Below are 15,593 nucleotides of genomic sequence, written 5' to 3'. Positions count from 1 at the left end.
AGAGGGAGTAGAAGGAAGTAGTTTCAGCACGAAGACCTGATGAAGTCATGCAGATGAAAACCAGATGGTGTGTGGTGTGTTTGTGGTGCAACCGGCAATTTGGTGTAATTTGGAGGCTGAGGCAGGGAGTGAGTGAGGCCCTTGATATTTGCACAGCTGAGGTTGGGGAAGGAGAGAAGATTTAGGGCAGGGGAGTCTGTAGCACCTAGTCTGTGCCCTCGTGGAGTATTGTTAGGTACTGGAGCTACAAAAGTATGTAAGGCACTGTAGGTCCATGATCTGAAGGCGCTTGCTTCTGCACTGCCCATCTTTTGTTCACTTTCTTGTTCTACTGAAGACCTGCTCAGCCTTGACTCACACCCAGCATACCTTTCCTCTCCACTCAGTGCAGGCTGGGTGGTCAGTGTCCAGCCCTCGTCCTGTAGCCCGGATCTAGATCCAGGATGGAGGATGGGGAAGTTATTCCCTAATTCCTTGGCAAGATGAATGTATTAACTTTCATTTGAGAAGCATTCTATTATCTCGTACAGGTGGTCCTGTGCTTCATGGCACCAGGTTGACAGTGATGATCAAAGACCTTCATACCATTTAAGCCTTCAAACAAATCCGTCTCCATAGGGAAACTCTGAACCAAACCTGTTCTTCAAAAACTGATGTACATTTTCTAAGAATTCTTTCCCCTGGGGTCTGTGGACCCCTTGAAATATGAACCCCATAAACCTATATGCAAAATTTTGAGAGAATGTGCATATCTGTTAAGAACAAACACTAAACTTTTTACATTAAAAAAAAAACTAATTTTATAAGGTGGCCATATTTTTCTCCTCCAGCAAGTATTCCACAGGGTATTTCATTGCATTTATACCTGTATGTTACGTACCCAGCCCTATCCCCACTCTGTATTTTTTTGTTTCGCTGTTTTTTGTTGTTGTTTTTTTTTTTGGTCTTTACGTTCCTTCCGTTGCTTGACAAGAACATGTACTACTACTACTAAAGCTTTATAAACTCCTTGTTTCTCTCTCAAAATCTTATTTTTCTCTCACAGCCTTCCTTTAACTACTCACTTAAAAACAGTAAAACCCATCTCTTTCTCCTAGCATTATGGTTCCACTTTCTGCCAATCCTCCTTTCTTGGTCCAAAAGCATATTTTTACACAGCTGCAGTTAAAAATTAATTGTATTTATTCTTTACCAAATTACTAATCTTCAATATAACATTAGTATAATTAATATGATCCCCATTGTATGCTAGGCTAAGATATCAGAATTTATGATTTCCTTATTGTTGAACATTTAGGTTGTTTTCAGTTTTTCACTATTAAACATAATGTTGCCAATGCACCTTTAGGTATAGGGTCTTTCTCTTCTGATGAACTATAGTATGTCTTTTTATTAAGTTCAAAGAGCAGAATTATTTATGTAAAAGTATAAATACCTTTATGGTCTCTGATTTGGGGTTGGCATAATGCAAGCAAAATGTATTAGTGGGACTGGTACATATTCTTGACCTTAAGAGAGTGGTAAATGACCTCATGGGTGAGGCATCTGCAGACTGCCCTCCCTGCATTCACTCTGAAGGAAGTTCTGGTCATGGTTTTGAGTACGACATTTCATTTTTAGTCAACTTCTGCTCTTAAATCCCAGAGGTGCATAATATCAGCTTCCAAGATTGAGGGTCACATGACAAGGAATTAACCGCAAAGACTTATTAAATTATTATGAGAATATACTAGTGCCCTTTCCAGCTTATGACCTTTTTCAATGTCATTTAACCTTATAAAAGAAAAATTTATTTAAAAAGGTATTTGCAAGCAAAATAATATTTTATTGAAAATTCAGAAGTTACAGTACTTTAAGACATTTTTTCATATTATAAAGAAAAATAAGTTAAAAGAGAATTAACTCAAGTGCACTGATATTTAGTTTTCACTCAAACAAACATCATTTTGAAAAACCAAAATCCATAGCTTCATTTATTCACGGTATAAGCACATATTTTCCTATTTCTCATCAAGAAAACTAATGGAATAATCTTCAGAGTAATCTTTCAACACATCACCTTCCTGGATCCAATTTAAATGGAAAATTAGTATTAGTATCTAACTCCACAGACTACTGGAGTGTGTGTATGTGTATACATAAGAACTAGGTAACCTTGATATAAAATTTTAAGAATGAGAGTGATTTGTCACTTCATTTTATCATAGGGCAATAAACAGCATTTCTAAAGCATGTTTTCTTATCCCCTAGGTCAAAACCAACCACTTTCAGAAAGGTGTTCAGCCTAGTGAGCACTAGTGGCATAAATAAGATTAATTATGGTTAATCATACTGCCGAAGTGTTAACTATTACAGTCAGCCATTTAGTATTAAGAAGTATCTCGTTATGACTTTTAGATCAAAGTCTCTCAAATTTTCTTATGAAGGGGAGCTAGTTGAGCCAAAAAGATTAAAAGACTCATTTTTTAAAAACTCATTTTATAGTATCAATGGTCTATATTTTTACCAAATTATTTTCTCAACAGAACATATTCATTGAGCCACTGGTATCACTTACATAATTTTATTTGTTATTTCCATTAGCTCTATTATGTATCCGCTCCCTTTCAAATGAAGAAAGGAGTGGGTACATACTTTCAGTAAACAAATGCAGTACTAAGCTGCTGTACTGCCATCTCTGGCATGTCAGTCCCAGAAGATGCCACGGGGAAGCTACAGTAAGCAAGCATGTCCACAGCTGGACATGGCACTAATGTAGGACGTCAATTAATATTTGTATAGTACTTTACAGTTAGAGAGCTTTTCTGTAACTACTATGAAAACAGTGAATGAAATCACCCCACGTTAGGATATTTACAACATGCACGTTGCATAAAATGCTTACAAAAATGTTAATTGCATTACATAGGCAAAAGGCAGAAATTGTTTTAATAGAGGAGAATCCAGAGAGGACAGAATTAAAACATAATGTAGCACTTGCTAACACAGTGCTTTTTTTCATTTGGTAACACCATACAAATTTGTCTTTAACTAAGAAAAAACTAGGTCTTACTTCAGTTGTGGAGAAATCTGGCCATGGCGGGACAAGAAAATACTCTGATAAAAAATAAAAAAGGTCTGAAAGCCACTGTTTTGACAAGTTGACTCTGAAACTGGTGAAACCCTTTTGGCTGTAAGAAAACAGTGATGACTGACTTAGCTCAGAGGTCATCAGAGGTGAATAAAGCTTTCCTTTCCCCCCACCACTCCACTAGTAGAAAAGGCTCGTAGGCACCTGATTAGCTTTCAGAGAAGAGGGTGCTTTACTGTGGTGGCAGATGAAATGCTGAAGTCATTTAAGCAATAATGTAATGGACCAAAGATACTGGATACAAAATTTGACAGGTGCAATCACTCTCATTTTTCCAGGTCCCAAAGTAAAATCAACAGCTGGTTTAATCAAAATATCTTCTCCAATCATCTTAGAAAATGTTATGACTCATTAAAACTAAATTTTCAGAGGAAAAATACTGCTTGATTTTTTGCAAATAAAACACATCATTAAAAATCCGTAAGTAAGAGTGCGTTTATACATCTAAATAGTATTTCTTGTTAAGAATTAAAACTGCTCTCTCCCTTCTTAGCCCCTCTTCCTTTCTGCATTTCAACTTTTCTCTTGTATTTAAAGTACTGATAATTTAGTGAATTGAGTACTGTATGTCGAGTCAGCACTCATTGCTTAAGAAAGCCTGGTTGATAATGTACTCAACATTTGTTCATTGAATTAAAAATTTATATATTACTATCACCAGCTATTTGAAATTTCATTAAATGTGATAAATTCCATAAGGAAAATAAACAAAGGCGAAAGTATAAAAATAAAATATCACACATAGACTAGAAATACTATCTGAAGACAGCTGACAAAAACCAAATAGTGCTTTCTATTAAATAATAGTTTTCAAGTCATATTATACCAAGTTATACGTTAAAAAACACCTAATTTACTCTTAGATTCAAGATTATATAACATTAGTTTCAATGACAATTACTTTGCCTATAACTTCTTCCGCATTCTCCCGTGACTAAACGTTCAACATAACAGATTTGACATAAAAGTGTCACAATTATTGGTGATTCTCAATGCAAATGTTTTTAAAAAAGTTTTGATTCTTAAGAATTTGTACCAAAATAAAGCTTCTGATATATCTTTGGATTATACTTGATGACTCAATGATGTAAGCAAAAAAATACTTGAGCTAACATTTACATATAAAAATATAGAATATATACACTACTGTGATCTTGGTGATCTCTTACAGTATTACAAATTAGAGTATCACCAACCTGACTAAAAAGTTCGATGAGTTTTAAAGTATGAATTTAAAAAAAAAATCAAGATTCTTAGTTTTAAACTTAACCATTTTCATACTCCATGCCCACTGAGATTCTTTGTTTTGGTTAATTACTGGGCTTGAAGAATATGGAGGAATAAAAGGTATTTCTCTGGAAGAAGCCTGGAGTGTCTCAGTATCTAGCAGAGAGTTTATTATTGTCTTGATTTTTTCCTAGGCCTGAATCTTTCTCTTATTCTGCCCATTCAGATCAATGGAAGGCTATGATAAGGAAAGCCATGAGGCCGAAAAGAGTACACAAGTCCTGTATTGTGTCAGATCTCTATTTTTTGCCATTAGGAAAGATAGTGCCTACAAACCTAGAAAGAAAGAAACAATAAGGAGAGCTGAATCCACACACAGGACAGCTGGGCACCTTCTACCATCCAGCAGTTAAATCAGCAAGGCATTTCTATTCTGTTTAAAAAGCATTGCTTCTTTCCCATGTTGAGGCTTGCATGGCCATAGTGCAGGCTTTTTAGAGTTCCCTGACTTTCTGCTCAGGTCACATATACTTGTCAAAGGTCATGACTTACAAAATACTGAAATATAATTAAACAGACTTAATACTAAAGTCAAACAACATTATTGATTCTTTTTCTAGGATGTGAAGTGAAAGATAAAAAATCCTGGACTGGGAATCAAAAGATCAGGTTCTCTTCATCTCAAGGCTGAGTGGTCTTGATCAAGTTACTTAACCATCCTGGCTATTCATTTCCTCAGGTAAAAAAAACAAGGGAATATGTATTGGATAACTTTTAAAGTGTCTCAAATTTGGTTGAAACACTAAGTCAGAATCTTGCACAGTGCCTTTTGGTTTTCAATATGAAGATCAGCTACCATTAAAGAATAGTGTAAAAAGAATTCTGGTTTGGGGGATTTTCTGATTCTTACATTATGGCTAATGAGAGTTTTCTAAACTTCCACGGGGAAAACGTAAGTATTTGGCTCTCTAATAAAAACATAATGGAGATATTTCTACATTATATACAAAGTATACTTTAAAATTCATTGGGATGGTCAGATTTTAGTCACCTATACTTCTTTTATTCTCTTATTGTTGAAACCCTGTTCTCTCCTCAACTGGGTGGCAATAGAGTAGCATGGAGGTAAAAGAGAGAATCCTGGTTAAAGTATTTGATTGAGAGAAGAATAACAGAAGCATTTTCATTCTTTAATTTTTTTAACATTTTAATTTTTTCAATTTTCAGAACTAAAATTTTTGAAATTGCTGCTAATACATAAAACCACAAATCTGTCGTAGTTTATCAGTATTGGTAAAGAATTATAATTTATTGCCAAAATATCAATGTTGTGCCGAAAGAAAACGGTTTTTAAGTGTATGGCAATGTGTTCCAATGTTCTTATTTTCATCATTTTCAGACTTGAGACTCATAATTCTGCTTTTACTATTTCAAACCAGATGTAATGCATGTCGAATTCAAATTTAAAGAGGAACTTTGTGGAGTGCCAGCGGAAACTTTGACAGTAGGATAAATAATTTCTTCAACAGTCACATATGCACCTAACAAGAAACCAACAACTCCAGTGAACGCGACAGAAATATTTTTCAGGATCATCCATATACTGTAGTGCTCCTTAGAAAATGTAAGAATTTCAACCAGAGGCGGTAGGATCAAGGCCAATGTGCTGCTGCTCACAGCTCCAACGAAGGAAATCACAATGTCTAAACGAGGAATCAGAATCGCTCCAGCACCTAGAAAATTGAAAATACAAATTTTTCTTATGTAAATATTTAATACTTATATGAATACTAACTGTGGATACATTCACTACATTAAAATTAACTGATGCAAGTAGGCACTACTAAACTATTGCTTGTGGGAGAATCTTGTCACATTCTGTTCTGAGCTAAAAAAAGTAAACAAAGAAACCAAAACAGTGAGTGATATTTCTCGGACTTTGACTTATCAACAGAGTTTCTTACATAAACGACTTTTAATTTTTGCTATGAAGTTCTGGGTGAAGAATGTATTTTCATTACTCTGCCATATAGCTCATTGTATAAAGCACAAAACCTGGGGTGGTGTGATATAAATAAATCATTAAATAAATGAGAGAGAAGAGATAGCTATTCCTTACATTAGAATTCCAATTAACCAAAATAGAAGAAACAATGGAAATAGAAAATCATTATTAAGCAAATACCACGGTAATAACTGTTGCAGGAAAAGTCACTGAAGGATGCTAAAATTAGTGGGCAAAAACTGTATGAGAACAGGATAGCTCTCTACAAGATATTTATCAACTATAAAGGGAAAAAGAGTACCTTTACAGTGGAGACATCTGACAGACACCACCTTAACCAAGTGATCAACGTTAACATCACCAGTAATAAGAAATATTGATGCCACGATGTGATGTACTGAGAAGTGCAAAGCATCACCTGTGGCACTCTTGTTAAAAACGCTTAACTTCAACCTAATCATAAGAAAGCATCACATAAATCTACACTGAAGGAAATTCTGCAAAATTACTGACACTTCAAAGACATCAAGGTAAATAAAGAAAGATTAAAAAAAGATAACTGTCAAAACTGGAGGAGACTAAGTAGACGTGACAACTAAATTCACGTGGGACCTTGGATTGGCTCCTTGATCAGAAAAAGCGTATCAGTGGGAAAACTAGCAAAATCAAAATAAGGTTGATTAGTTAACAGCAGTGTATTAATGTTAATTTCCTTAACTATACTGTGGTATGTAAGCTGATAACATTAGAGGAAATTGAGTAAAGGGCTTATGGTAATTCTACTTTCTTTTACAACTTTTCTAAGTGATTTCAAAATGAAAAGTTAAAAAAAAAATAATGTACCATTATTGTCAACAGGATTTTAGTCCAAGCTACCATCAAGTCTTCTGCAAGTTTTGATCTGGAACTTTCTTGATCTTTATCTTTATCTTACCAAATACCGACAGAAGGTTTGCAAAAATCAAGACTTATATTCAGGACTTCCCTGGTGGCTCAGTGGTTAAGAATCCGCTTGCCAATGCAGGGGACATGGGTTCCAGCCCTGGTCCGGGAAGATCCCACATGCCGCGGAGCAACTAAGCCCGTGTGCCACAACTACTGACCCTGTGCTCTAGAGCCCACGTGCCACAACTACTGAAGCCCGCGTGCCACAACTTCTGAAGCCCACGTGCCTAGAGCCTGTGCTCCACAAGAGAAACCACCGCAATGAGAAGCCCGCGCACTGCAACGAAGAGTAGCCCCTACTCGCCGCAACTAGAGAAAGCCCGCGCACAGCAACGAAGACCCAACGCAGCCAAAAATAAATAAATAAATTAAATAAGTTGTTTTGAAAAGACTCATATTCTTTCTCCAAATTGTCCTTAGATGGTTCATTGAATGATCTGTTGAGGGTTGGAGCTGCCATCAGAAATAACAGCTGAGTTTGCTCACATGAAAGCTGTGACAACTATATCACCACTGCCACCAAAGGTGACTATGTAACCACAGTTCCAGCTGTGAGGACTCTAATTATGTATGTGTTGGCTTTCTTTACTTGCCTTCAAAAGGTATCAGTTTTCTCTCTAATCTTTGTTATCCCTCTTTTATTTCTAAGTTTACCTCCTTTTGCTTTTCTTTTTTCTCTGTCTTTGTCTCTTACTGAACTTTCTGTGGTATATATACAATTTAATTCATGCTCTTTGTAATTAAGTCTTGAGTTTGCAGTCTACTGGCTTCTTTGCTTCTTAGTTTTCAGTTTATGGTTTTCTCCCCTCCCCTATTCTCTTTGTGGCCCTCGATGTTTTTCAGGAGGATGTGGGATTAATTTGGAAACACCACATTTCTTAGAACCACAATTATTTACCACTTTTTATTTAAATTATTACGAAAGCTAAAACCCTAAAAATTATTTTGAAATCATAAATATAGCTGCACACCTACAAGGCTGAAGTACAAGAAACCTTCCTAAGTAAAACAACTGAATTTGAAGTAGTTGGAACTCTAAACTAGAAATACTTTATAAAGTGGACCCCTGTTTAATGGATGCGTGCTACATCCTTTTAACATTTCTCTCAAGGGAACTATAAAGTATAACTCTCAAACACAATTAGAACCTTTTAAAATTCATTGACTATATCCATTTTGTGGAAACATGCTTCACCTACTTATAGTAGGTGGCAGTATTTAAAAGGACAACCATACAAACATGACTACAACCTTGCCATCTGAAGAATGGAATCTATTTTTCATCATTAGTGTTTTCCGATAATCCAATATGTTACTAGTAAATCAAGTGAAATGTTGGAAAACCATTCGGAGGAACACTATAGTATTTTATAATTTACGCATTCAGACTAAAATTCCACTTATCAAACACTTTTAATTTTTTTTTTTTTTTGCGGTACATGGGCCTCTCACTGTTGTGGCCTCTCCCGTTGCGGAGCACAGGCTCCGGACGCGCAGGCTCAGTGGCCATGGCTCACGGGCCTAGCCACTGCGCAGCATGTGGGATCTTCCCAGACCGGAGCACGAACCCGTGTCCCCTGCATCGGCAGGCAGACTCTCAACCACTGCACCACCAGGGAGGCCCTATCAAACACTTTTAAATCATGAAATTTATTGATTAAAGTCATTCTTTAAATGTTATATAACCAATAGATATTTGCAAGTAAAAAATGGCTTGAAACGTTATTTGATAATGTTATTAGTCAGACAAGGAAGAGAAATATATACACTTTAGGCAAATCCAACACAGAAGAACTCAAAAATCACAAAAACAGTAAGTCAAAGGAAAGCCTGGGATAAGGATAGTTTATTCATTACAAATATTTGCTAGAGGATTACTATAAATAGGTTGCCCCATGTCATTTACAGACAGTTGTTATGAATATATCTATTAAGTACTAATTAAGCTTATCCAGTATTTCCCAAAACTATATTATAGAGAAAAAGAATGTATCCTTAAGGTACAAAGTTTCCTCTAACATGAAAAAAAAAGCCTATTTAGGTCCATTTTTTTGCATCTAAATGGTGAAAGCAGATACATCAGAAAATAAAATGCTTGATATTGTAACATCAACAACAAAACTGTGAGAAACACTCTAGCACATAAATTTTAATTACACAAAGAGTGAATGGTCCTCTCCATATACCTGCTGACTCTTAAGATAGAATATTAGGGTACAGAATGGTACTTTTTCTCATCTGCAGTGACAACTAACTTAAATGAAGGATTTTAGTATGTCTTCTTAGTATTCTACAAACTACCAAAGATTTATGCTTTATGTCGTCATAGTTGACTAAAAGTAGAAAGCATACTCTCAAATCCAAGGGCTTTTCAAATTAGAAATAGTAGAAGGATCAATGAATTGGACAATAACAGAAATAAGCAGTATTTAACATATTTTGCAGGTTCAATTCAAACAGGGAATCAAAATACTCGTGTCAAATCAAAATTTAACAGCTTTTTCTACAGGTCTGCTTTTAAAATAAAAGGCATTTATTGTAGTCCAAGGTGGCCTCTGGCCAGTTTCTATCCACTCTTCTCCCTCACCTGTGCAATGCCTATCTAGCAGGTAAGTGCCTACAGGGAACATGCAGGAAGAGTCTGACCCATCCTTTCAAGCTTTTGAGTTCCACCAAGAAGATACTGTGAAACGGTGATTCAAATACTAAATGGAGACTTGGACATAACCAGTATAACCCAAGCTGATGAGCCCACTACTTTGAAGACCCATCCTGTAAACGTGGATTCAGTACTTGGAAGGGATTATGGAATGCTGAAACATGCAAACCCAGCTGAGCCTCCACTCTCATTGCTAGTGCTGCACTGCCTGCTCTACAGATATGACAAGGTCCCATCAGCTCTCCACGCATTCATCAATGAAGAGCCTGACCCAGAATCTTATCAAGTGCTTTGAAGAACAGATTCAAAACAGTCGAGTCATGAATATCACTTGGCTTTTACTTTAATTTGGAAGGATGGGCCAAAGATGTAAATGAAGCTCAGTGTCCAATGATGTGTTTCAGTGAAGTAGGACAGAATATGGCACACTTTGTGTTCTCTCTGTTCAAAGTATGCTGTAAATATAACCCTCATATATGATTAAGTAGGTTTACCTACTTTTAACTAAAAGAAAGCAGCAGCAAAGAAAAAGCTGCAATCCTCTGTGACATGAACTCAGCTCCTGAGGAAAAGCCCTGGCTTCTGGGAATAAACCCTGGTAACAGATGTGCAGTATGGTCTGTACCTCAGCAGACAGGCAGCTCAACATAACGACAGCAGCCCATGTGCAGAAACGGATGAAGTTATTAAAATTCAGTTACTAACTCTAAAAGGAGACATACTATCAGAATAGAACTGTCTTACATCTACTGATAAAAGGACTTTGACTGAAATAAGTCTTTGTATTTAGTAGTTGTCAAAATGTCAATAAAAGCAATGTATAAAAAACATTCCAAAATGTTTTAAAATAACTTTTTCCTCCTGAATGTTTCATTAGTCGTCAAAGTATGGGCCTATTGACGTCATTCCTCAATGTGATTTCCCTTCTTAGTTTACTTATTTCATTTAAGTGATTACTTTGAAAAATAAGTTTTATCTAATTTTCCCAGTTTTGCTTTTTCTTTGAACACAATGTAATACACCCAGTTCTTTAAATGTAGGCATAAGCTCCACCCCAAGCTGCTCAATGTAATCGACAGAGTTGCCCAGAATTTCTAGTTCTAACGTTCTCTAACCTTAAGTGGGCCAAGATGGTTATTCACATCTTCTATAGAATTTCCAAAGCTGCTTGTTCCCCAAAATCCCCAGTAATCTGGTCCCTGGTATCATTCTAAGCAATCCCGTTAGTTCAGTGTTGCAGTCATCTTTCTATTTGAGATTATCGTAAAAGTGGTGACAATAAAACAATAATTTCTAACTACTTTGTTAATATTTTTAAATGTCTTATCTTCATTTCACAGTTGAGGAAAGCAGGACTCAAAGGTGGTTTGTAACTTACCTAAAGACACCAGCAAGTAAGTGGGAGGCCTGAGTTTGAACCGTCAGTCCAGTGTGACTGTAAAACTCATACTCTTTCCACTATCCCAAACTCAAGCTCCCTCTCCACGAGCCTCCATCCTTAATTCTACCTTGTGGAGGCATTCTACAATGTGAAACTTTAATAAGAGATTATACACACTCCTTCAAATAATAAGTAAAATAAGCCACTGAAATTATTAAAGACCAAAACAGAAAAAAACCCATTCGTATAGGTAGACATGGAGAGTTAAAATGTTAAATATACAAAAGTTAACAGATACAAAAAAGTTGAGGAAAACTAGAAAACCAGAGTAAAATGTGTATCAACAATATAAGGGGTCGTTTACGCATGTGATTTAAATATACTTATATTTCAATCACGAGTGAGGTCATTTCCAAAATAATAATTTGATTAGTTGTTTTAAGTGTGATAGGAGCTAGTTTGTGTTTTTCTTCTATAGATATAGAATAACAGAATTTTAAACCAAAATGTATCCCAGCTAGGTGAACAAAATTGTTTTAAAAATATTTTTAAAAATTTTATATATATTTTTAAAAATATAAAAAATATTTTTATATATAAAAATATATATAAAAGCTACTTTTAAGTAGCTTCATTATAAGAAATTCAACAATAAAAATCATTATGCTATAAATATGCAGTGATACTTACAAGTAATAGTAACCAAGAAGGACCTTACTGCAAATTCACAGATTTGCTTCCATTTAGCATGAAATTTGGATGTGATCACAGGGATAATTATCTCTGCTGGAACATAGAACTGAATTGAATATGTCACAAAGATGCCGAAGGAATAGAGAATTTTCACTGATTGATATAACCTGTTAAAAAATTTCAAAACTTAGTCATTCTTTTATTTCCAGCTTTATTGAGGTACGACTGACCAATACAATTACAATACATTTGAAGTCCACGAGGTGATGATTTGATATATGTAAACATTGTGAAAGAATTCCCACAACTGAGTTAATTAACAAACATATCCATCACCTCACATATTTGCCTTTTTTTTCCGTTCTGGCGATAACACTTTGATTCTGCTCTCTTGGCAATTTCAATTACATAACACATATCAACCACAGTCACCATGTTATACATTAGATCCTCAGACCTTATCCATCTTTTAACCGAAAATTTGTACCCTTTTACTAAACTCTCCTCTTCTTCCCCATCCACCAGCCCCTGGCAACCACCAATCTATTCTCTGTTCATTTGAGTCATTAAAAAGAAAGTTAGATTAAGACAACAACATGCATGAACCTGGCAGGCGTTATGCTAAGTGAGATAAGCCAGAGAAAGACAAATCCTGCATGGTATCACTTAGATGTCAAGATTATAAACAGTTTCCTAAACTGTCGTCAAGCAAGAAGGAATTCGGTAAGTCTCCTTCTATAATGTATTCATCATACAAGTGAAGGAGGAAGGAAGAAAGCTGAGTAGAAATAGATTTGAGGGAGGGGATATGGGGATATATGTATACATATAGCTGATTCACTTTGTTATACAGCAGAAACTAACACAACGTTGTAAAGCAATTATACTCCAATAAAGATGTTAAAAAAAAAATGAAGTCCCCAAAATACAAAGTGAAAAAATTGTAAAAAAAAAAAGAGAGAGAAATAGATTTGAAAATACTACAAACAGTGTAATTAAGGCAAGAAGGAATGCCTTAGGGCCAGCAACAATACTATGTTAATTTAAAAATGATTCAAGGTATATTTCTCAGCTTGATGCTTAAACACAAATGGTCAAGCCATTGAAATGTACAAAATAACCAAAAGATTGCTTCATATACTCTGATATGTAATTGTGGAGAATTAAACGAATATCCTTATCAGTTTATTATTACAACATTCCTTTTTTTCTAATTATATTTTAACTTACATGTTTTAAAAATATGATTACCAATATATCTAAAAATATATCATTATATTTATAAGTATAATTACTTTTCTATTTATATAAAACAAATTGTATGGGTTAAGAATCTGGTTATTATTAATACCATTCAGTAATATTAACTATATGTAATTACTATCACTTCGTGTTACACAGAGTAGAAATGGGAAATAAAATGGTTTGGGTCTTTTAGAAGCTGGTATATTTGCTAATCATCCACCAAAGAGTAATATAGAAATGAGTGTTTAAGAGAAGCGCTACAGTCTTTTAAAATCAACTCTTCCACTTTTACTTATTTTTTGTTTTAAAAACCCACTAATTTCTATGTTTGATATCTACATGTTCACGTACTATTTTTCTCTACTCAACTTTTCTATATCTTATCAACCTTTGTTCTCATTTTGGTTTTAAGCATGTATCTATGGTAATTGTCCATAGGTACTAAGTTTTAGAAATGAAGAGTTGAAAGAAGAATCTACCCAGTAAACTGTCTCTCAAAAGGATAAAAAAACTTGCTTAAAGTGATAGGAATTTGTTTTGATGATATATAAGAACATAAAACAACTTTTAAATAACATATGGTACACGTTAAAGGGTATTTTAAAACTCAGTGCCAGGGACTTCCCTGGCGGTCCAGTGGTTAACACTGCCTTCCAATGCAGCGGGTGTAGGTTTGATCCCTGGTTGGAGAACTAAGATCGCACATGCTGTGGAGTGAAGAGAGAAAGAGAGAAAGAGAGAAGAGAGAGAGAGAGAGAGAGAGAGAGAGAAAGAAAGAAAAGAAAGAAAGAAAGAAAGAAAGAAAGAAAGAAAGAAAGAAAGAAAGAAAGAAAGAAAGGAAGGAAGGAAGGAAGGAAGGAAGAAAGGAAGAAAGAAAGGAAGAAAGGAAGAAAGGAAGAGAGAGAGAGAGAGGGAGAGAGGGAGGGAGGGAGAAAAGAAAGAAAGAAAGAAAAAGAAAGAAAGAAAGAAAAAAAGAAAGAAAAAGAAAGAAAACAAGTCTTAAAAACAAAACAAAACAAAACTCAGTGCCATAGTTCTTGAAAGTTAGAGGCTATGTTTTATTCTTCTCTGTATAACCCCCCATGCACTTGGCAGGGGATAGATACTTATTAAATGTTAATTAAATTAATATTAATGATCAAAAATGGGTATGGATAGGTGATTCTTAGAAACTACGTCTAATCATTATCACAAATAAAAATACTTCAAAAATAAAATGACTCTTGCTTGAAAACAAAGTCTGTTATACTGGTAGCAAAGAAATGTAGTATCTTAGTAAAGAGCAGAAATATATTTTTTAAATAATTATTTTGCAGTCAATATACAGAATCAGATTATGGGGGAGAAAACAACTCAATAATCCAGTGAAAGCGTAAGTTTTGAAAACAGAGAATTTCAAAAATAGCAATGTTTCTATTCTTTTCCCCACATCGGCTAAGAAATCAATACCTAAACAAAATTCATAGATAAGAATATCTTAATTTTTTTAAAGCTAACCTGGGAAATAGGTGGCTGACTGATTCTCTTTCTCTCAAGGTTGAATACAGAAGCGACTCTTGGAAAGAATCTAATAAGTCACTTTCCCTCTTGGACCTTTCATGACTGTCAAGAATCTCGAGGGTTAAGATCTGTCAAGAAGTCTTTGTGAGAACTAGCTACAATCCTGTAGCATGTTCACTAGAATGTGAGCACTACGAGGGAGAGATTTTTTTATCTGTTCACTGCTGTTATCACTAGTGCCTGGGAACACTTCCTAGTACAAAAAACACATACAATAAATATCTGTTAGATGAAAAATGAATTTGATAGACGCCCTACATTTTAAATGTAATAATATTCACTGTGAGGAAGAAAATGACAGAGGAAAGGAGAGGCAGAAGCCGTTTGGGCCAGGATTCCTAGATATAGGCAACTTTAATATTGGAAGATCATGAAGAATTACTGAGGGAGAGGACAGAGGGAATGGTCCAGAATATACAAACCTTCTTTTTCCAGTTTCCCTAAGTTTACTGCTCTACTTCTTTGTTTACTGTGCCTCTTGGTGAGTCCATTCTTGCCTAAATATTTTCATCTCAGGGGACAAACTCCTCAGAGTTCAGCTCCCTGATTGTGTGGTAGGGTCAGTTAAGGTGTAGTGTAGCTTGATTACCTGCCACTATTTGTGAGTTTTACTTCCCAGAATACTCAGCGTCCTAGCTCCTATATGCTGCAAGCATGAGCTCAGACTGAAGGTCTGTTCTGTTTTGGGGGGAAAATGAAGTCCCAGTTCAAAATACTAAATACATTAAAATACCTACCCCATACCTTC

At 35.2% G+C, this 15,593-nt stretch overlaps 1 protein-coding gene across 1 annotated transcript in view; it reads right to left on the bottom strand.

Annotated features, from left to right (window-relative positions):
* Positions 1-5,782: 5,782 nt before the first annotated feature.
* The window catches only part of SLC36A4 (solute carrier family 36 member 4), a 31,521-nt gene continuing 21,710 nt past the window's right edge, over positions 5,783-15,593 (bottom strand). The window contains exons 9-10 of the mRNA XM_065881766.1: positions 12,038-12,207; positions 5,783-6,090 (exon numbers count right to left, since the gene is read on the bottom strand). Coding sequence (XP_065737838.1) covers positions 5,783-6,090; positions 12,038-12,207 — 478 coding nt within the window. The remainder of the gene's footprint in view (positions 6,091-12,037; positions 12,208-15,593) is intronic.

This window comes from Phocoena phocoena, chromosome 8 (assembly GCF_963924675.1).
Source record: "Phocoena phocoena chromosome 8, mPhoPho1.1, whole genome shotgun sequence".
NCBI lineage: Eukaryota > Metazoa > Chordata > Mammalia > Artiodactyla > Phocoenidae > Phocoena > Phocoena phocoena.
The sequence above is the reverse complement of the archived record's forward strand: the minus strand, read 5'-3'. Positions and strand labels throughout refer to the sequence as shown.